The sequence below is a fragment of the Pocillopora verrucosa genome, chromosome 6 (assembly GCF_036669915.1).
Source record: "Pocillopora verrucosa isolate sample1 chromosome 6, ASM3666991v2, whole genome shotgun sequence".
NCBI lineage: Eukaryota > Metazoa > Cnidaria > Anthozoa > Scleractinia > Pocilloporidae > Pocillopora > Pocillopora verrucosa.
The window spans coordinates 26,164,257-26,185,870 of NC_089317.1; the positions used below are offsets into that span (position 1 = coordinate 26,164,257).

The following is a 21,614-nucleotide window of genomic DNA, read 5'->3' on the forward strand; positions in this document are numbered from 1 at the left end:
TGAATTTGAATATCTTATGTTTCTGAGAAAATGATGAGCAAGCTTTCGACTGATTTCAATGGTAAACCATTTCATGCAGTATGGCGTAACATTGTGTGTAATAATTCACCTTCGCCCCTTAACATTTTGTACCATTCGAGTATCAGTTTCATCTCAGCTGGAAACAAAAACCGTAATTTAGTGCCACGACACGCCATGTTGAGCTCCATTCAAACTTATCTGCTTCTCTTTGGCATCATCGACAACTTGGCAATTAAAATAACACTGTGGGAGGAAATAGCTTACAGAGGCCATGAAAAAGAAAGAAACGAAGCGAAAAGTTCCAGTTTGGACGCATTACGACATTCTGTACTTCAACCCGAGCTAAGTCATAAGCGCCATTTTGCATGTTCAAGGCTTGCTTCAAGGGGCTATTTCCGTTCCAGAATGAGCCGCTACCCAAATGGCGTTTTTACTTTTTATCTAATTCGACTTTATGTCAGTTTGGACGTGAATTTGAACGTCCTGGGAGAATAAGCTGTCACACTTGCGTAAGAACCATTGGTAAAATTTCCACACAGCCCCATACTACATTTTGCATTCAGTTCTTGGACAGAGAAGACAATGACAAAAACAATACATTGCCATTGGGAAAACAGATTTGTTTTACAGTAGTATGGGGCTGTGCGGAAATTTTACCGAACCATTGCTCGCAACCACCCATTGCTAAACTGCTGCTCTTGTGGGTTTATATATCATTTCAAGGGTGGAAAAGTGACACCAAAGCAATTCAAGGGTAATTTAGTGTTATGAACTGAGATGAAAACGTTAATTGGCCATCTTAGAGAGTTTGAAGGCTGACGTTTCGAGCGTTAGCCCTTTCGTCAGAGCGATTGATTGATTCCAATCGTTCTGACGAAGGGCCAATTAACGTTTTCAACTCAGTTGATAACTCTAAATTACCCCGTTACATCACGCACTTGATAGATCTCATCGTTACAACAAAGGAAGACCTCATCAGCATGGGCAGCGTTTTCGCCTTAGGAATTTCGGAGCACAATCGAATATATGCAATCAGAAGACTGAAGAACAAAAGAACACCACTTAAGTACATCAGAACAGGAGATAACAAAAGATTAACAAAACATAGAAACAGCACCATTTCATGTGGCTTTAGTTTTCGATGATGCAGTCGACATTCTTTGAGCTTGGCAGAACCTTTTTCATAACATTTGTGACGATCATGCTCCCTGGAAAGAAGTAAAAATAAGAAACACTCCAGCACAATGGATATCGAGCGACATTAGTATAAAACAGCTAGAAAAGAAACTCAACTTCTATTTTTGGGGGCTTTGAAGTGAGGCTGGACATGAAAGATATCGCCTAAATTTTCAAAAATAAATCCTTTTGTTAGGTATAATGACTTGATACTCATAACCAACTCAAAGTTAATTATAACTGTAATCAAGCATTTAGCAATAAGTCAATTAAAATAAGAAAAATCTAGAAGTCGTACGGTTCGTCATTTATTTTGCCCTCGTGGCTTTAGTAAAGACGAAGTTCAGGCAAGAAATGTGCTGTGATTATATTTTTCGTTATTTTAATCAATCAGAACCAATCAGAATGATGCTACAATTTTCTTACCTTTCAAATCCAGTTTGTAATTTCTTTGTTACCAAGAAGGTGATAAAAAACCTTCTTTGTGACAGAAATGTCGCTATTGATAACTCTATTGTCATAATTTGATTTCTGGTAGGAGAAAGGTAGATGACGAACCATGCTGAAGTTTAACAAGATTGCTTGCAAAAAATCACGCAGGAATATTCTGTATATGGTTGCATTGGTGACTCTTTCTTTACTGGTACTAAACTGGTACCTTTCAGGGAATGAGATACAGTGGAATTACAACAATTTTTCGGAGAATTTTATAAATACAACAGAGTCACCTTCAATTTGCTCAACGTTGTCTCTACAATCCAATGTCAAGGCCACAGATCGTTTATGTCAACCTCACAAACCGAGGAAAGCTTCCTGTATGTTTACTCAAGAACTTTACGCCATAAAACCTGAACTATTGGAATGCAAAGAGAAAAGTGCTGGGGATGTTTGCGAAATGAAAATCACCAGAACTAAGAAGGAAAGCAAGATTTCCTTTACCTGCAGTCAAACGGTATGTCGGGAAGGAAAAAGAGATTCTTTCAAAGTTCTAAGTGTGGATCCCGGAACCGGATTGGCGACCATTGTAAATGAATTTCACTCAGTGAAGACACTTGAAAGAGGACTACCGAACATTGTAAGAAGAAATACGCAAAATAAATTGAACTTTGTTTTTATCGAATGTACAAACCACCAAGGTAAGAGAGTGTCACAATTCCTTGCGGTCGACCCCGATTTCACCATCGAGAAAACAGAAACTGTGAGAAATAAAAATCACATCAATGTGGTCGTCCTCCTCCTAGATTCTATTTCTAGAGCTCACTTTTACCGATCTTTACCTAGAACAATCGCAACATTTCAAAACTGGCGAGAAAACTCAGATTCGGTTCCCGCAAATGTCTTTGATTTTGAACTTTTCCAGGCTCTAGACGGTCACACTGCTGAAAACACGCAAGCACTCTTCACTGGAAATGTCTTCCCGATTGAATTAAAAGGTACAACGCCGCCAGTTAATACGTCTGCGATGTTTGGGCATTATAAGAGAGCTGGGTACCATACAATGTATCAAGAAGATTTGTGTTGGGAAGGGATCTGGGGACTAATGGCTGATCATGGAGTAAGGCAATGGAGTGACCTTCAAGACAAGATGAAAAATACCTTCATAGATCACACGGGTAAGTTTGGATAAAGATTAATCCAATTTACACAAATAAATGTCAGTCACGTAGTATTCATTGGTCCTCTTCGCGAGTTTCAAACCTTTTTTGGTGGGAGTGATTAAAGGAACCGACTCGCTCAGTGAGATACTTAGTTTTTTTCTGACATGTGTTTTGCTATGGTTTTGTTTAAGGCCTGACGCATTCCAGTTGTAAAATCCTTTTATCATTGGGAGTAACAACTCCCTTCTTTGGGCCTTATGGGGACCAAATCTGCTATAATGGAAAGTTTCAACACTCTTACTTTCTTCGTTACACAATTGACACACTTCACGCTATCGGCAAGTCACGTGACGCTCGCCCACTTTTCTCTCACACTTCACTCAACGTCGCCCACGATCACAAAGGTATCCGCACGCAAACCCTGGATATCAGTTTGGAGAATTACGTGAGGGCCATGGCGAATGAGCAGAACACTTTAACAGTCATTCTGGCGGATCATGGAAACACATATACGGGATATAGTTCGGAATTTTTGGAGGGGCGCTTTGAGATGTACCATCCGTCCCTATTCATCATTGTTCCTGACAGAGTAGCGGCGCTCTTAGGGAGGAAAGCAATGTCCGCTCTAGGAGAGAACCAACGGAGGCTTGTCACCATAATAGAGTTACACCATTCTCTAATGGTGTTGGTCAACCCCCTATCCGGAAATGTTAAGCCAAAGGGGTTGTTTACACCCATCGCTACGAACCGTACGTGTGATGATCTGGAACTAACGCTGCCAAACTTGTGCGTGTGTGAGGGTTGGGATGCACCAGCAGATAATGACACTTCACGTATTCCTATCGCTGAGTTCGCGATGGGTCAGTTGAACAATCGCTTGGAAAATCAAATACAGAACATTTATGAACGATCCTGTCAAAGATTGCAACCGTTATGGTTTGAAAATATCCGAGAAAGAAACTCGAAAAAAGACGGAACTCTGATCACTTCGATGGATATTCGAGTTAAAGCAGGAGATGTTGTTCCTCAGAGGGAAGACGTGTTTCACGTGGTAGTAATGACAAGGGAAATGTTAGGAGAAAATTCTTTACAAATGACCTTAGTCTCTTTTGACCGTCTGACTTTATTTTTAACATACGCAGAGTGCGCCGATAATGGTGTTGACCTTAAATTGTGTGTGTGCTCACGAAAAGGAACACATAAAAAGTCAATAGTGACGTTTTTGTCAGAACACTGGGTGCATTTTGGACAACGCCCAGTTGTTAGAAAACTTAATAATACAAATTGTTTATGGTTGATTACATGGCCTTTTGCTAAAAACACATCGAACACGTATGAAGTAGCCAACTTGTGTTATAGTCAGACTTATCGAGTTAAGATATACGTGAAGAAAGTTTCTAACATAAAATTTTCTTGTGAGCTTCCTGTAACATTAATTGTTGCACCTGGTAATGTATTGTTTGCATTTTCAGTTCGAAAGCACATCAGTTATTGGAATACCCACATAGAGGTTAATACTGAGGTTGAAAAGAAATAAAGGTTATTGCTGACAATGACAATAGTATTTCATCAGCCTGTGGCACGTGCATCTGAAGTGTCTGTGGATTTCGCTCAAATAGTCAACGAATTACTTGAAAGTACCAGCCTGATAGTTTTAAAAAACAAAAGAAAGCACAAAAGTATCTGATAACAAAACTCGTGTTTCCAATGTTTTTTAACCTGAAGACTGGAAGTATTTCAGGAGGGAGGAGTGAAGGGTAAGCTCTTTCAATCATTAGTACAAACCAGGCAACAACAACGTTTAGACAAGCATATAAATTTCTTTCGCCGTCTTATTCTTTTTTTTAACTTATCCCATTCAGTTTATAAATGTTATATTCATTTTATGCCTTTCCCTACCAAGAAAAGATTGAGAAAAATCAATATCTAGAATTGATTCCAATGCTACTCATTATTTGAGTGACTTTTCTGTGGTCACTCTTTGATGGTCGGTGGAATTGAATTGAGTCGCACGTCATCTTGAAGAAAACATGGCGGAAGTAAAAATTTGCTGTAGAACTTGTGGAAGCTGTTTGGTGTCCATACAAACAAACGCCCGTCCTGCTGGGAGCTTTCTGACCAGTCTGAAATGAAAAAAAGGAAAGAGTTTTACAAGAATGGGAAAGTCAGCTTTCACTAACATCAAAATTATGAGACACATCTACCTGTCAGCCTGATTACCAAGCGAACCGATGAAAATGGCGAATGCATGAACTCGTGCATCTGACATGAGCACTTTCCCAAAAGCCTCAGCGGGTATACCATACCGCTCGAGATTTGCGTCGCTGAGGACGACAACAAAGTAATCATCGGCTTCCTCTGCTGTTATGTGTTTGACTGCTAAATCTGTGCCCTCTAAGGTGTGGTCACCACTCCAACAGTACTGTGCATGTGCGTGCATCTTTTTTATGATGTTGAGGCGTTCCTTATTGTTCTTGGGCGGCGAATCATGAGACACGAAAGGAATCTCGGGAGAATCGCCCGAATGTCCAACAATATCATACTGAAAGAAAACACACCATACGGAACGTGTGAAAGGATTGTACCAGGTTAAATGGCTAAAACTCACATTTGCATAAGATAGAAAGACATGAACCTTAATTTTGTTATCGTACTGATGAAATGCTTCCATCACCAAACATGCAGCTTCCATCACTCGCCCCAGTCTTCCATCCAAGCTGTTAAACCGATACATACTGCCGCTGACATCAACTACAAAGCGAAGGCGCTTGGGAAGGCGTTGAGGAGTTCCTTGCTGAAATAATAAAGAACATTTAAAAGTTTCACAAAAAACCAAACAAGCATGAACACAAAGGACAAAACCCAGAGAAAAATGATTTGTAATTGGTCAGGTTTTGTCTTGTTTTTTGTCCTGTTGGTTGTCATGCCACCCTTTTCATCAACATTAAGCTTAAGGGGGAGCCGATTCAGACACCGAGCACTCGTCCATGCGGCGGGCGAAGCTGCCTTACAAGGCTACTGACCTTACCTGACAAACATCTCTCATTATATACCGGGTGAATGACATTTTTGAAATAGGCCTGTATAACTAGTACCCAGAAAAGGCCTACATACCTCTGGGTTTTCATCTCCTCGTTTCTTGTAGATAGCCCTTTCTCCAGTCAATCCTTCGATTAACTTTCCATCGTCCAGTTCGCCGGAGGTCTGGTTCCGAAGCCAAACTCTTTCCTGCCCTGAAGCCTGCAAACTGTCAAGAATAACTCGCAAGGACTGGACCTGACGGCGAACACGTGACGAAAAAGATTCATACATTTTGGCATCGTACTCGCTCATTTGGATTTCACGCAACCTGAAAGAACGAAATACACTTATCAGTCACAACAAACCGGAGGAACATGGCTCTTCCTGATCGCACCGTGTCACCTTCATTTAAATAATCAAAGCTGGCTGTTCCAGTATAAATATTACATGACTGAATAAATACACCAGCGCTTAGGCAGACAAAGTACTGAGGATGAGTCGAGCGCTAATTTACGAGTAACTATTACACTCAGGTCAGTAATCTTTTCTGATGGAAAGCAGTTGAAAGTTCACTACATGATTCCTCACTTCTGTTTAAATGCTCTCCGGCCCATCTCCCTCGCTGCACGTTTGACGTCATCAGGAACTGCATCCTTCTCTTCATCGGACAACTGATGTACATCATGTCCGGCGTCCAATCGATATGGTCCCCCTTTGCCTCCGAGCCCTGCTGTATCGCGGCCCCCAGTTCCCCCAGCCCAAGTGTTCCCACCTACATGAGGGTCGTTGTTAGGATCGACCTGAGACAGAGAGAATCAGTAATGTTCAGGATAATTGACGCAGAACTTTCCGCACTCAACTCTCAGTCTACTCAGAGTCTCGTCCGCGTCACTGAGAGTAAGTTGACTTACGGACCGAAACTCAGTGGTTTCCAAGCGAAACTATTGCAATCAGAAAACTTAGGTATTTTGATACAAGAGCAATAATAAAAGAAAACACCCCTACTTTTCCATGTTTTGGACTTGTGACATCTTCTCCACTTTCTCTCGAGTAATTAACCTACAGTGGAAACAACAAAAAAAGTCATCCATCCTAAGATTCAAACTGACTTCACCAATTCTCTCTCCCAAAGAAAGGACCGTACCTGTAAGGGACCTTGATAGTCCTCCCCTATAAGTCCCTTCCATTTCTCTAATGACCGGACAAGGTTCACGACACCAGTCTCCCACAATCTGACACGGCCGGAAACGTCTACTGTCACAATGCCCTCGTATGTCGTTGGCGCCATAACTATAGATTTTCCCGCTAATCTCGCGTATAGAGCCAGATCGCGACGGTCTGGGAATGGAATGTAGCGAACAGATCTGGAAAATAAGGTCAAAATGTGTTGCAAAAGAAAAATACATCATTGAAAAAGCGACGACAGAATAATCGTCGCTGGGTGGCGATCTGAATGAAATAAGAGTTACTCAAGGTTGAAACCCACCTTCTCGCTACATCGGTGACTTCTAAGTATCCCAATAAACTTCGCGCCCTGAACTGACCAGTATCCTCATCCTCTTCCATTGTTTGGCCGTCATTGCGAGGAACAGTCGACCCTGGGACCAAACGAACAACTTGAGCCGTGGTGGGAAGACAAAGAGGAGGGACTGTGTCCTCTGTAATAAGTTTATCCAAGGGTTTTACTCGCTCTAAGAAATTCAAATAAAGCAAAAGTATATAGTTACAGTACATTTCTGGCCCAGAAATCCGCTAAAAAAAGCCAAGGAGGAAAATGGATGTTGAATCTTAGCTAATTATAGTTAGCGAGTCACTGTACCTAAAAAGGGACGTATTTATCAACTTTGGGCAATATCACATTTCATGTCCAGCTTCACTTCAACAACCACAAAAATAAACGTTGTACGGCAACGCAAAGTGAGTTTCAGCTCTAAAAATCAAACGTATTACGACTTTCTCTGGTCATCTTGAGGTAAAATTAGGGAGACTTTAAAGTATGATGACGCACCTGACTGGTTAGATGCATTTCCCGTTTTCGTTTCTCTCTGAAATGAATAAAAACTAACTGGAGACTTTTCAAGTAACTGATCGGGCCGAGCCATGGCGACAGTGGCGTAATCCTCGGATCCGACCAGCAATCGATTACTTCTAGAGCCCTTCTCCGCTCCTACAAACGAAGTAATCGCTACCGATGGTAAGCTCCGAGTTGATATCGATATCCATTGTTGGTCGTCTCCTCCACTGACGTTAATGCTTTCAATTGGATGAAGGACAAAAGGTACAGGGGCTTCTGGGTACGGCTTCGTCAGAAGGTACTTGCGGTCGGTCCCAGTCTCACACACAAGCCACAAATCACGTGAGAAAGGGTGAAACTGTCCAACAATAAATGGCAGAGTAATGTGTTGCGTTATTCCGTCAGCTACGTCTACCACGTCCATCTTGTTACTATCCTCCTGATAAACAATCACCATATTTTCATGCGAAAATTCTGAGTTCATCAGAAATTTACCCTTTTCAATTGCGAAATGTCGTGTTAGTTTCTCTCTGGTGTTGTCAACTATGGATTTGAAGTTAAGAGTTCGAAGTTCCTTTTCCGTTGGGTTCAACAGATATAGTGAATTTGAGTCCTGTTCATGAATAAGCACCTGTCCTTGTAGGTCGCCTCCTAAAGCGGCCATTTTCAACTGAGGGACTGCGTACTGAGAGCGGGGAAACACGTCATACATGTCCATGCACAATACTGAATCCTGATTAGTCTGTTGTGAGTAGAGCGAGACTGGGCTTATTGCTAAGACGTGGATCCAGTCCCCCTTGTTTCCTCCTGAGAAAAAATTAAAACAGCGCATGGTCACTCGAGAACACGACGAGCGCGATTATCCTAGGGATTAAGCTTTTCGGGCCATCAAGAAACCTGTGGAATATTGAAACCCAGTTTTTCAAACTTTCGTCTGGAACGATAAAGGTTCGTGTATTAGCTGAGCCCACAGCATAACCATCTTAGTGTATCTCACTTTCACAAAGAAATGGGGTTTCACTCCTTACCAGGTCCCACAGCAGCACTCGTCACTACTTCTCCCTCATGCATAGGGAGATCCCAATGGCCAACTTGCTCCGAGAAGGCGAGTGAACGATCGTTACGGCGCTCGCACTCGCTGGACGTGACTGAAACCATCGCCGGGCCCTAGAAACGATAAAATGTCCATAAACTGGCATCTCAGTTTCAAACTATGCTCTTCACGTCATTGCATTATGGCGAGAGATTTCTTCTTTGCAACAGGACAACTCTTTTAATCAGATAAGATCATTTCTATCAATGACGAGAGGCTAAATAAATAGCCCGTTGGCTACGGATTTCAAGGAGACAAAGGACAAGAGTTCGCTGGTCCTTTTTGACACACTTGCGTGGAAGACAATGAATTTCCAGTTAAACTAACCCGCACTTTAAGTTTTCTTTCTTCCACTGGACAGTTGATTCCAGCACTGAAGCCATTCTCGTCCCCAAGAATTTTCCAGGTAGAAACCAGGGCTGGGGGTGGTAAAGGAAACCTGAACATGACGAAGAACAGAAATCAGAGACAAATGAAGATTAGTTTTTGAAGATAAAGTCAAATCGAAGGGTAATGATGTCAGCCTCGAGTTCAGTTTGTCCACAGGGTATGAGATCATAATAGAAGGTACAAACCAAAACGATACCAAAGAAACAAAGTAGGCAAACACTTCTATTTTCTGGTCCTTTATTTTATTTCCACTGGCGTCTTAACTGACAACGACTTAAAAAAAAAAACGGCAGAAAAATTACATCTATTTGACAAATCAATTTGAGGTCAACGAAACAGCGCGACAGTAGTTGAATGGTGGAAAATGTTGAGAGATTATGACATTGACATAGCATCAAACGATCTCTGATACTCGCATTAATAATAGTAACTCTTCTTAAAATTGAATTACACTTATTTTTGACTGCTTAAATGGGCTACACCGAGCAAACTTAAACATTTTCGCCAGGAACTGATTAATTTCTTTTTTCTTTCTTACTCTTTTGACAAGCATATGTTTCTGCTAGAGGCTCCCACAGGGATACCATGCTTGTGAAGCACTTCAATCACCACCTCCTTCACTTCCGGGTGATACGAGTCAAAATCAAACACATTACGGACAACATTGGTCAAACCTTCTTCGGGAAAAGCCTACAAAATAAGTAAAAGTACTGTTATTTCACTTACTCCAGGGGAAAATAGTGCAAAATAGGAAGTGGTGTTCTAGTGGATATGGTGCTGTGCTTGAGACTGCGTGACAAATTTACTTACTCTGTATAACGTGACACCAATAACATTACTTGACGTGAACTTCATCTCACCTGAAGATGTTTGACGACACTGACGAGTTCTCTTGTGGAGTAAGGATAAGAGATGAGACCCTGATCAGCCCGAGATCGTAACTCACCAAAAGCACTGACCAGCTTATGAAGCAATTCCTCTGACACGTTAGCTCCGTATTTGCGTAACATCGCCTAAAGAACAAGACACAGGATACAAGAGCTGTTTAGTAAGTGTTATTAAACAAAACTGAACGCTCAGTTATAGAAAAATCCTCTGATACACGTTGTCTTTTCTCTTTCTCTTAGATGAACAAGGAAGGTTAACACTCTTTTCACAAAGATGCGGAAATATCTCTATTGACCAATTTCTCCTCCGATCCAAAGCATGGACTAGTAGTATCAAAGCTTACCATTTCTGAATCGAAGTCTGGATTATCCACTGCGTGACAACTGAAAATGTCACCTAGGACAACAGTAACATAAAGAGTTTATCATTGTTTCAACGAAATCAGCGTCTAAAAAAACAGAATCAAGAGCAAGACTACAAATAAAGAGAAATGAAGTTTGATATCAGATTGTCTTATTGATTAAAAAAAATGTTACAGCTTTTTTACCGAGAGATCCAAAAAAATCATTTCCCAAAAACGGAAATCCAGGTCGATTTGCGAGAACAATCATCCTGAAGTCAGGGTGGGCCTTGATAACATTCGTGGACACAGGAGTTGATTCAGCATCTGTCAAACAAGAATTAACCCTGTTAAACTTGTTGTCACCAAGCATGATATCAGCACACAGCGTTATGTCTTTCACTTACCCGTCACAATCCGTCTACCATCCCCAAGGACCATCATTCCACTCTCGACTAAGGACTTGAGAATACAAGTCACGTGAGTAGGTGCTTTGTCGGCCTCATCGACGACTAACACGTGACCAAACTTGACCGCGCGAACCTAGGTGGAATAAATGCAACCTCGCATTAAGTAAGCTGGCTTGAGTGCTGCGAAAAATGTGAGCAGTAAATTTCTTTCTGACGTAGTGCCTCTATAAGGGTAATCTTTCTTCCTTTTATTTATTTTTTTAATGAAATATCACCAGTACAGTTCATAAGATGACAGTTCAACTTACAAGAGGAGAATCCTCGTAAATTATCACTCCATCTTGAACATTTGGCTGTAGAGTAAGAGACTGAACAGTGGTGTCCCTGTGTTTGTCAAAGAGAATAAACAGAAAAAAATATATATTATGAATGATATAAATACTGTGCCCCCAAAACAGAAAAGAAGGTTCTGAGAGGACAAAGAACAACAGGAACATACAGGGATAAGTACAGTACATAGGGAGAGAAAGAAGGCTAACAGTATGAAGCCAGTCTTAGATGACAAACCTGTGCAGCTGAATGTATTCTCTTGGGCAATTTAAGAGGTTTAGGAATCTGTCAGCTATCTTGTTTTTACCAACTCCCTGGAAAATTGAAATAAAACTGTATTGGTGACAGCAGGTGATTTCATATGAATCCTCTGATGTACTTTCCTTCTCTATGATACGTGTAGTAATGAAAAGCTGAAAATAAGAAAACTCTATATACACTACTTGACTGCCAAGTTGATGGAATTTTTTTCCTTAAGATGAGAGGCTTTGTCTGTTGCATGCCTCACCTGATTCCCAACAAGCAACAAATGCTCTCCCAGCATGAAGTCTTTTAACATGTCTTCCATAACATTCAGATGCTGAAATAAGGAAACAAAAGTGATTCACATCAGCAGTGGGTCTCTGTTGAATGGAATGAAACCCTTAGTCACTTTACGACTATAATGTTGCATTCAAGGCATTCTTCTTTGAAAGGAATGAACTAGTTTTTAGCCTTACCTGTTGATTTTCATAAAATAAGACGTTAGGAACTTTAGTTTTATTTTCTGGGTTGTAAACTGGAGCCTTTGTTTGGCCAATGTGAAGTTCGTCATCTTTTATTTCACCTGAAATGGTCAAATCTTATCATCTAATGCAAATTCATCAAACTCACAATTTATCTATCTAAACCAATCCTTAGTTTCTAGTCACCTGTGAACAATAACTCTGAGGTAATTTATAAGACTGTTAACAACTCACAGACAAAATCACTGGCATCAACTGCTGTCACTTGTTCAATGGAATCTTTTTGGTTGTGTATACCAGAATCATTTAAAATTTTTTCTAGGGATGAAGCAGCTAGTCTTGGTAAAAACCTGCAGAGGAAATTTTGGTGTTATTTTGACTCTTTAAATATCCTACTTCTTGTAAAAAAACTGATGATAATTTATTTACCTTGCTAAACAGGCTTTGTGAATTGAGTGTTCCAAATCTTCAGCTGGATAGTTTGCTAGGCGGCGAGCAATGCGAAGTAACTGTCTAGTGGACAGTGATGATGCAATGGATGAGACCTGTGTCACATGGTACATCAGAGAAAAAAGTTATTTGGTTAACAATCTTAAGAAACACAGCTTACCACTTTCCCTTATTAGGGCTTTAAAATAGCTATAAAAATATTTTTCATTTATTTATATTTATTTTATAGTCATACACTCACAGTTGGATCTTTAGAGGACCTTAATTTTTCAGTGAGCTCCAGAAGTTTGTCCATAGCATCACATGAGGAACCTGGTACCTAGGGGAAAATTTTGTCAACATTAGCACTGTATTACAGTGTGATGCCACAAGGAGAAAGCTTCTTTCTAACAAAAAAAATATATACTCTATAGCATTTGAGCTTCTTTGAATCCTATAGTTTACTTAAGATATCAAATCACCTCTAATAACTTAAAGCAAATTCAAATATCCGTTAGAGGTAAGAAATTTTCCTTGTGTAAATGTTTGCTGCCTCCCTTGTGTACACAGTATCTTGTTTGAGATAAAAACATGTTTCAAATTGCAAATATCAAGTTTAAACAGAACCTGTATGGTCAGCCACTTTAATTAAAAACTTTTTCTCACCATTTCATAAACAACTTGAGCTTCCTCCTGTTTGGAAAGTGGACTGACATGATGGAACAAAAACATGGACAGTAGTTCAGAGTTCAGCCACTGCTGCTGAGAACTGCCAATTAAAGGAGGCTCAGCCAATCCAATGACACGGAATGATGGATGAATGCAAAAGATTCCCCTGAGAAAAAAAAACAAAAAGGAAAGTAGTCTATAAATTAGCACCAGAGGTTTTCACTTCATAATTATACAAACCTTAAAGCTTATTGGTAATTGGAATGATTTTCTCTTGCCTAACAATTAATCACATCAATGCCAGATTAGGAAACTCTTCTTTTCCCAATCAAATACAAAAACTCCCTGAACTCAGGTTATAATAATAACATTTGCTTACACACAACTTAGAAAAAAAAAGCCATGAAATCTGCTTTGCTACTTCCTTATTGTCTGTTAAGACTTTATAATAGACCTTTCTGGTATTTAAAAAAAGTGCAAATGACACAGAAGTCAAGAACATCAGTCAACATCAAATGACTTAAGTGGTTGGAAAGTTAAGATTACCTTGTGGCCATTTCTTCATCAGACCAGCCATTGTATTCTTTAATTACTTGATATCTTTCATGGTGTAACAGCCTTGTTCCATCATACAGTGACAGTTCCCTCTCATTTATAAACCTGATACAAATTGACGAAAAAATGTTTCTGAGTATTATCCTTTTTAAAAAATCTCTCTAACAAAGTATCTGGGTGGACAAGATTTAAGGACACTTAAATTATTTTGACAAGTAACATCAAAATACTGTCACACAGGCACATACAACCAAGAAAATAAGCACCAAAGTTATTTCCAGATATCAATTAAGACACATATGGCAATGATGGTGAAAGAGGCCATTCAATAATGTGAGGTTAGGACTTGGTTTTTGTCCCTCCAAACATGCAAATGACCTTCAACCTTCCAACCTACACTTACACCCATTTGGGTGAAACTCTGGAAAAATTTAACAAACTGATGATGGGTACCTTTGTAGTATGGCTAAAGTGCCAGGATTCACTCTGTGTATTCCATCCAACTCTGCGATACTTCCCTCCAACGCAGCCATCACAAGAGGTGAATACCTCCAACTTGTATCACCATTGGCTAGAGTAATACGCTGCTGCAAAAGATCCCTCCCTGTCATGTCCTGAATCATGAGGAAAACACATCAGTCATAATTAATGCCAAGTCTTGATACAAGTTAATGACAGGCTGAGATTTTACTGAATCAAGTTTGTTTTCTAAGCATTCAGTGTTAAACCTCTTTTTCAAAAACTTGGTATTTTTGACAATTACAGTTTGTATTCTTTTTACGTTGGAGCCTTCATGTACATGTATCACCATGAAGGTGCCTCACTCTTTTCTAAACTTGTTTCAAACTGGAAGCCAAATTCATAATTATTCGACTAGATATGCTGAATTACACTATCCCCAAGTCCAAAGAACTAACATAAAACAATTCACAATTTTATACCAAGGACCAAAATTGTGGAACTCTCTGCCCTATTCAATAATTGAACTTAACAATATAAGATCTTTCAAACAGTTACTTAAATCCTATTTAATTAGTTTGTAAAATATTAGATGAATTTTTTAGCAAGGTTGTTAACATTAAGTAATCAAGTTTTCTTAGTACTTTACATTTGTTAAATTACGTTCTATATTCTAATTTAACATCAACTCTAATTTAAAGAGGGAGCCTCACCTACAAGCCTTCATGGCTTCTTGAGACTTCCTCACCTTTTAATTTTCTATTTAATATTTCTGTGTAAATTAGCTTTGTTCCCCTTTTAATATGTAATAAAGGCAAATGATACATAAATAAATATTAAGATTAATTGAGAGGAGTGATCTTTGCCATACCAAATAGCAGCATCTTAATATTTTTCTTGATATAGCTAATAATATTATAGATAGACATGGTTTTTACCTGATATATAACAACTGGCTCAATATTGTAACCCAGAAAATTGGCAAACTGCTGCACCAGCACACTCTTTCCACAGCCCTTTAGAAAGAATTCACAGAAATTACTTAGTTTATAATGAAAATTTAGAGCTTTTATTAGCTTAGCCCCCATGCTATATGAGCTAATGTACTATGACTAAACTTCAGGGCACTAGTATGTCATCAATTCTATCACAAGCTATTTTAAGGTAAAATGCACCTAACCATAGCTACTGATATTCTCTATAGTCATGATGATGATCCAAAATACCCTCAAGACGGTAATACTTGTTCTTTGCCAAGGATGAGCTTCCAAACATAAACATGCTCAGTAAAGATGAACAACAGATACCCTGCTAGAAAACTGTGTTCAGATACATACTTATAGAGAACACAACAATGACAAAAACATGTTTAACTGTCCTGAACAAATGAAGATACAAACTGATGCCTGAAGTATGATTCACCTTGGGTCCCACAAGACAGAAATCATGAACTGCATGAGACTCAAACATGTCTGATAATACTTTGGAATGTGACTCGGTCATGACTAACTGCAAACAGAGAAAAAATAAAAAATACAATTATTAGTTTGGAACTTATGATGCAACATTTCAAAACCAATTTGAAAGGCAAGACCAAGATCAATACCTTTGATTCATCTGCTTTATGACTGTTTGTGACTTTAACTTTCCTTCCAGCATGAGTCTCAAACACTGTGCTTCTTTTACCTCTAACAAGTTCAACAGACACCTTGGAGATAGAAGGTGGAGTGCTTGTGATCTTATTTATTCTACCAATTGAGGATGATAAGGATTTTTTTTTATTTCTGTCATCAAGATTAAAGGTCTGGAAAAAGAAAGAAAGGAAATTGATTGAAGTGCAAATTAAAACAAATAAATATGCGACATAAGAATGACTACTTCTTTTAATACTATATAAGCCTTTACTAGATATGCCAATACTGTGTACAAGGTAATTCACTGAAAACACAGCAGTTTGTCATGTCAGCATCTAAGCAGTCCACTCTCTTTCTCGTTTTTTATAAAATCTCAATTATTCAAAATTATTTAAGATTTTTTCACTGACAGCATTCTGTGGTGATGACATGTAGATTATTGTAAACATTTGAATTGGTGCTTAAGATGTTTGTTAGACTGTTGTAAAGTCTTTCCCTTTTGAAGAGACTGCTGCAGCAGGCTTTCCTGTTAAAACACCTATGAAAAAAGGATCAATTGTCTGACTGTTTGCTTTCACCTTTAGTGCTTCTCTGACCACCTTCTGACCTTCATCACCAAGAATGAGATCATAGGGATACAGTCTAGGGATAAGTTCCTCTAATGAGTGCTGTGGATTTATATCCTGCAAAGAAGAAGGCAGACAATAGATATCAAAATTCAATTTTATTCAACACTGAAATAAAATCCCTTCCAGTTATGATTAAGAGAACCAATCTAAACTTTGCGCTCTTTTTCATTCTCTTGAGCACTTTTAACACTGAACATGGGTTGGTGAAAGATTGTCAGCAACTAAATTAAATCCTTCTGGAATTAAATTCCTCAATTTTCTTGTGACTCTTAACCAAAGATGTCAATCATCAAAAAGAAAATAAATTACACACACATAGGGCATGTACAAAGTCTTGTCAGTAATTACCATAATTCTAACAATATCTACAAGATTATGAATGGGAAAATCCGGAAGTCCAACAGATGCCAGCTCTGTAGATTGTAATGTGTGTGCAAAGGAGGACAGTTGGGCTAATCTGTGAAAAATGAAAGAAAAATTTATCAATAAATATAATAATTCAATACGAAAAACAAAAGAAAATATATTTTCTCTGGTTCTACTTATCACCACCTGGAAAACATAACCATAAAGTTTAATCATTATAATAATGTTAATAATAATAGTGGCCTCACAATGCAGTCACTTTATTACTAACAAACCTTTCTTGGGGTAGATTGGGGCATGACGATTGAAGGACAGCAAGCTGATCCTAAAAATAAAGTAACCCAATTGTCATTCACAGGAAAACAAAGTAACAAGTCATGACAGTAACAGGTACCCAAGATAATTAAAAATGCCCAAGCTAAAACTGGGGAATAACTGGTGACATTCCTGGAGTACAAAAAGGAAACATAAAATAAAGTCAGTGATTAAACAAAATGACTCGTCTGACCAGAGCTTTTCCAGATTTTATAGCATGAAGAATTGAGAGAGGAATTTTTTACTCTCCCCTGGATGGGGCAGATTCTCTCCCAGACATTTTTTCATGTTTCCCTTGACAGTTTGCCAAAACAGATTTCTCTCTACATTCCAGTGATATCAATGTTTGTTGGCTGCTTGTTTTCACTGTATAACCATTCAACTTTTTAGCTGTTGGTCCACCTTTCAATCTCAATGTTAATCTTTCAACCCAGGAACAAACCTTAAATGGTAACAGATGAATGTCTCTTGCTTGGAATCTTGACCTAAGAGGAGGATCCAGTGGATTGCCATGGTAACGAGGCACAGGCAACCCAAGAGCTATAACTCTAAAGTCTTCACTGACTCTCACAAGCTTCCAGGCATCTAACTCTTGTCTACTATGTTCCTAGAAAGATTGAAATGGAATTTTTCATGTCTTCTTCAAACCAGACAAGCGAATAAAACACAATGTTCCCTATTTTGACTTATACTGTGAAAAAGTTCAAAGACATACTTTTAAAAGAGAGTCATATCTCTCAGCAGCCATAAGAAATCTTCCATCCTCTAACTGCATCTCCCTTTAAAGTATATAAGGATCCAGTCAATTGTGCAATTACAAAGAAATAGAGCAGTGTCCACAGCTCTCTTTATTGCTATTACTTTTTATATTTATTAGTTATTTTAACACTAGATTATGAAGACTTTTTCAGGCTGCATTCTGAGTTATCAGACTCTTCTGGGTCTTGTAATTTGGCATTATTTGCATCTTTCCTCAGTTCTCCTTCAAAGTACCCTGCCCTTGCATACTTGTCCTAATAAAGGATCCTGATCCTACGTAAGAAACACCTACAATTCATCTTCATTCAGATTCATTAATCAAGAGAGAGAGAAGTACTACCACATTGTGATTCCACCCCACAACAATAAATATTACATTCAATACATAATCACCTGTTTTCCAAGAGGTTGTTTAACACAGGAAGTACATTACGCTCAGCTTTTTCTATCCCCTCCAGTATCAGCACTCTTCCCTGAGTTGCAGCACGCACAGCACATTGATCAACATAATAAGCTGATCCTGCAGTAATTTCCCTACGCTGTTTTAGATCTGACTCAGTTGTGTCACGAGATAATGCAATGTACTCAACTTCACGTTTGGTCAGCTCCTGTGAAAAAAATAGCACAGAGTATTGACAAATAATCATCATCAATAATCATAATATTTCAGTCTAGGATTTCAAAATATTCAATTTTTGTTTCTTTGCAGCAGACAAGAATTAGAGCCACATATGAAAACTCAGTAAAGTGCACAAATTTGTAACTAAGCAGAATACCTATATCTTAAGACAGAAAATGTTTCAAAAACAACCTTATATACACCTTTATTAATTGCAAAAATAATAACTATTGATTTTTTAAAAAATATTACAGTATATGGGAACTACGCAGTAAACAAAGTGGTATGTGACAAACCAAGTATTGCATAGCCAGCAGTCTTCTAGAAGGTCCTGGAGGTCCAATAAGAAACACATCCTGGCCTAGTTTGTCCTGTTACAAAATAACATATCCATTATAAAAAGATGTTTTTCATCTTGTCACTAGTGTGAAATAATGAAAAAATTCTGAGTCCCCATGAGGAGCCACACCTTAGACCTTCGGATTTTGTGTTCCAATGCTCTACGACTGACTCCACAGTGAGTGAGGTCTAATGTGAAGTTCATATGACACACGTCCTGCATACTGCTAGGATCAGCAATGTTGATAACATAATGTTTTTAAAAGAACAATTTTTTGTCTTGTCCCTTGCTCATGATAAGATGAAAAAACATCATTTTCTATTTCTTTACCAAGCTCAAAAACTCACCATATCTCTTATTCTATTTACAAACATTTTTCATTGTCCCATGCTTGTGGGAAGATGAAAAAACATCTTTGTCTATTTCTTTACCTAATTAAATGAACAGTCTCACTAGAATGGAGTCTTTTTGAGTGTTCATTATTAATAATAATAAAAAACTTAAAATTTAATCATGAAAATTTCAGCAAAGATTGATAAAAAGTACTATACAATGGACATAGAGGGTCCTAATTTTACCAACTGGCAAATCATTGACCTCCAAAATTATTCCACTTTACAAATAAGAGACACTAATTTACTCCTAAGAAAACAAATCCTGAAACAAACTTCTCCAAGTCACCTTTTGCATGATCCATCGCAGATTCTTTAGGACTGATTGGGGAAGTTCTCCATTAACTAAGTAAAGAAGATTGCAGGGAAAAAAACTCAATCTTACCACAAAATTACATTTGATTATATCAGGAGGTCTGTATCAAAATAAAGGCAATAGTTTTTGTTTGATATACAAACATTTTTTTTTCAAGATTTATTGGTACAATTACTCACCATACTTGACTGGAACTAACTCAGGGGAGGATGGTTTCCTCAACTTCACACTCACATCTCCAATGCTTACAACTCCGTCTGTATATGAAAAAAAGGTTTTGCAATTTTCTTGACATCTCTTCTTAACAAGGGGTAGATCTGTAAAATTTTATGCAATGACTCTACAGCAAGTAAGAAAGTGCCAAAATTGCCTCACATTGAAGGACCACATAAACTTGTAAGCTATTGGCACGCTGAATTTAACAATGTGCATTTTGGCTACTTGAAATGTGCTTGAAGGCAAATCCTCAAATTTTAACTTCTGCCTCCTTAATTACAGGGCCCTGATTTAGGATATTACATGCACTAATATGTCAGTTACTTAGTTTAACATGGCAACTCAGGGGGTGGGAGTGGGGGTCACACCAAGTCCACATGGGATTTGTAACTAAAACAATTTGAGGTGAACATAGGAATAAAATTGTAAACTGATCAAGGCATAAACAGAATACCCTGCCACTTTGGTCCACCTCATTTACATGTGTCGGGAGGCTTTCAAGAACAAGGCGTAACACAATAGACGCTATTCTTATTCAACGACATATAAATGAGTGGCAGGGTATTCCGTAGTTTAGCCCATAAACGAAAAAAAATGACTGTTGGGTCTAACTGCCTTCATCTAACTTCTTTATCATACATGGCAGTGGTAATTTAAGATTCACTAACACGACTGTATGTGGTACAAATTGAGTCCTAATATAAAACATTATATGTTAAGTAGCCGAGTCATACCTGAACATAGCGGTCTGAGAGAAACTTTGAATGAGTTTGCCAGGGAACTTAGACGCTTTGCAGCTTTGCCATTCGACATCAACAAACATCTAAACATCTGTAGGCAAAATATCTCTCCTCTACAGGGTACAAAGTTTGTGGAGACTCAAGAACAAAATTATGACGTAACACTTGTTCAACAACCATTCGAAACCCTTCACAGACCGTGAGATTAGAAGATCTTCTAGGCAAACGAATACTTTAAAGCGTCAATGTAGCTATGAAGAGATCGGCATGATCCTTGATTTCCGTATATTCACAGGAATAGAGCCTTAAGACTACTTCGACCGCCAGGCCATGATGGATCGCTTGACATCAGTGAAAGACTGGAACCTACTTTTCTCATTATTCTATTTCTCCTTTGCTCGTTTACACTTTCTAAATCGCATTCCTCGATGTGTTGACGTAGGGTGGTAGTTGGGATTTTTATATTGTTTTACGTCTATTCGTACACTAGATTATTTTGTTTTGTTTTGCTTTGTTTGTTTTTATATTTATTTAAAGGCTTTATGGTATACCGAGAGAAATTACATTACTTGTCAGGAGCCCACTCTGCCTCCTGACTCGTTCAATATTTTGACACGCGTCACTGGTGAATTTAGCGTGACTTTATACTCCATTGAAATATTGGCCTTTTCTACATTGTTTACTCTTGAATGTATGATTATTTTCGCTGAAACATAGATCCATTGTAGGTGCAACAAATTTAAAATTTGAAGTCCCTGCGAAAGAGCAGTTCCTTCGCCAACGTTTTTCGGGAAATGATACTCACACTAAGAGTAAAATAATAAGCTGTCCGTGAAAGTGAGTTTTTGGTGGAAACGATGGAGATTTATCTTATGCTTGTAAATTTTCTATTCTAATGAGTCTTTTTTTTTCAATTTGCGCGTGGCAACGAAACAAATAATGAAGAGTAATCATTCCCGCTTTTCATTTCGGAATCATGGAAAGCAACTGCTTAATACAAACTGGACGAAGTGTCACAGCATCATGAAGCTAATTCACAAGGAAGTGTACCCCTTGTTGCATTCTTTGTAGAGGAATGATGTTCACTTAACGGTGAAGTTCATACTCTATATTTGGGTGTGATCTTTAAAACCGGAAGTGGAAATGTGATAGCACTCAAGCCATGGAAAC

General features: G+C 38.4%; 2 protein-coding genes across 2 annotated transcripts; one reads left to right on the top strand and one right to left on the bottom strand.

The window, feature by feature from the left end:
* The first annotated feature begins 1,756 nt into the window (after positions 1-1,756).
* Positions 1,757-4,332, top strand: LOC131776770 (uncharacterized). The gene is made up of 2 exons (XM_059093007.2): positions 1,757-2,810; positions 2,987-4,332. Exons 1-2 carry the CDS (start codon positions 1,757-1,759, stop codon positions 4,330-4,332), a joined length of 2,400 nt encoding a protein of 799 aa, XP_058948990.2.
* On the bottom strand, positions 3,906-20,785 carry LOC131776667 (von Willebrand factor A domain-containing protein 8). Its single transcript, XM_059092924.2, has 39 exons — positions 20,439-20,785; positions 19,668-19,745; positions 19,462-19,517; positions 18,737-18,811; positions 18,215-18,429; positions 17,778-17,841; positions 17,505-17,669; positions 17,023-17,072; positions 16,730-16,838; positions 16,331-16,435; positions 15,725-15,922; positions 15,541-15,627; positions 15,057-15,134; positions 14,113-14,273; positions 13,651-13,764; positions 13,102-13,270; positions 12,698-12,775; positions 12,436-12,551; positions 12,241-12,356; positions 12,001-12,107; positions 11,790-11,861; positions 11,519-11,595; positions 11,260-11,335; positions 10,949-11,084; positions 10,749-10,868; positions 10,545-10,597; positions 10,174-10,326; positions 9,852-10,003; positions 9,251-9,362; positions 8,859-8,997; positions 7,825-8,637; positions 7,303-7,507; positions 6,961-7,180; positions 6,822-6,875; positions 6,405-6,616; positions 5,910-6,144; positions 5,431-5,589; positions 5,000-5,337; positions 3,906-4,918 (listed from the first exon to the last, which is right to left on the bottom strand). The coding sequence occupies exons 1-39, from the start codon at positions 20,533-20,535 to the stop codon at positions 4,810-4,812; spliced, it is 5,673 nt and encodes a 1,890-aa protein (XP_058948907.2). The 5' UTR covers positions 20,536-20,785; the 3' UTR covers positions 3,906-4,809.
* Between the last annotated feature and the right edge of the window lie 829 nt (positions 20,786-21,614).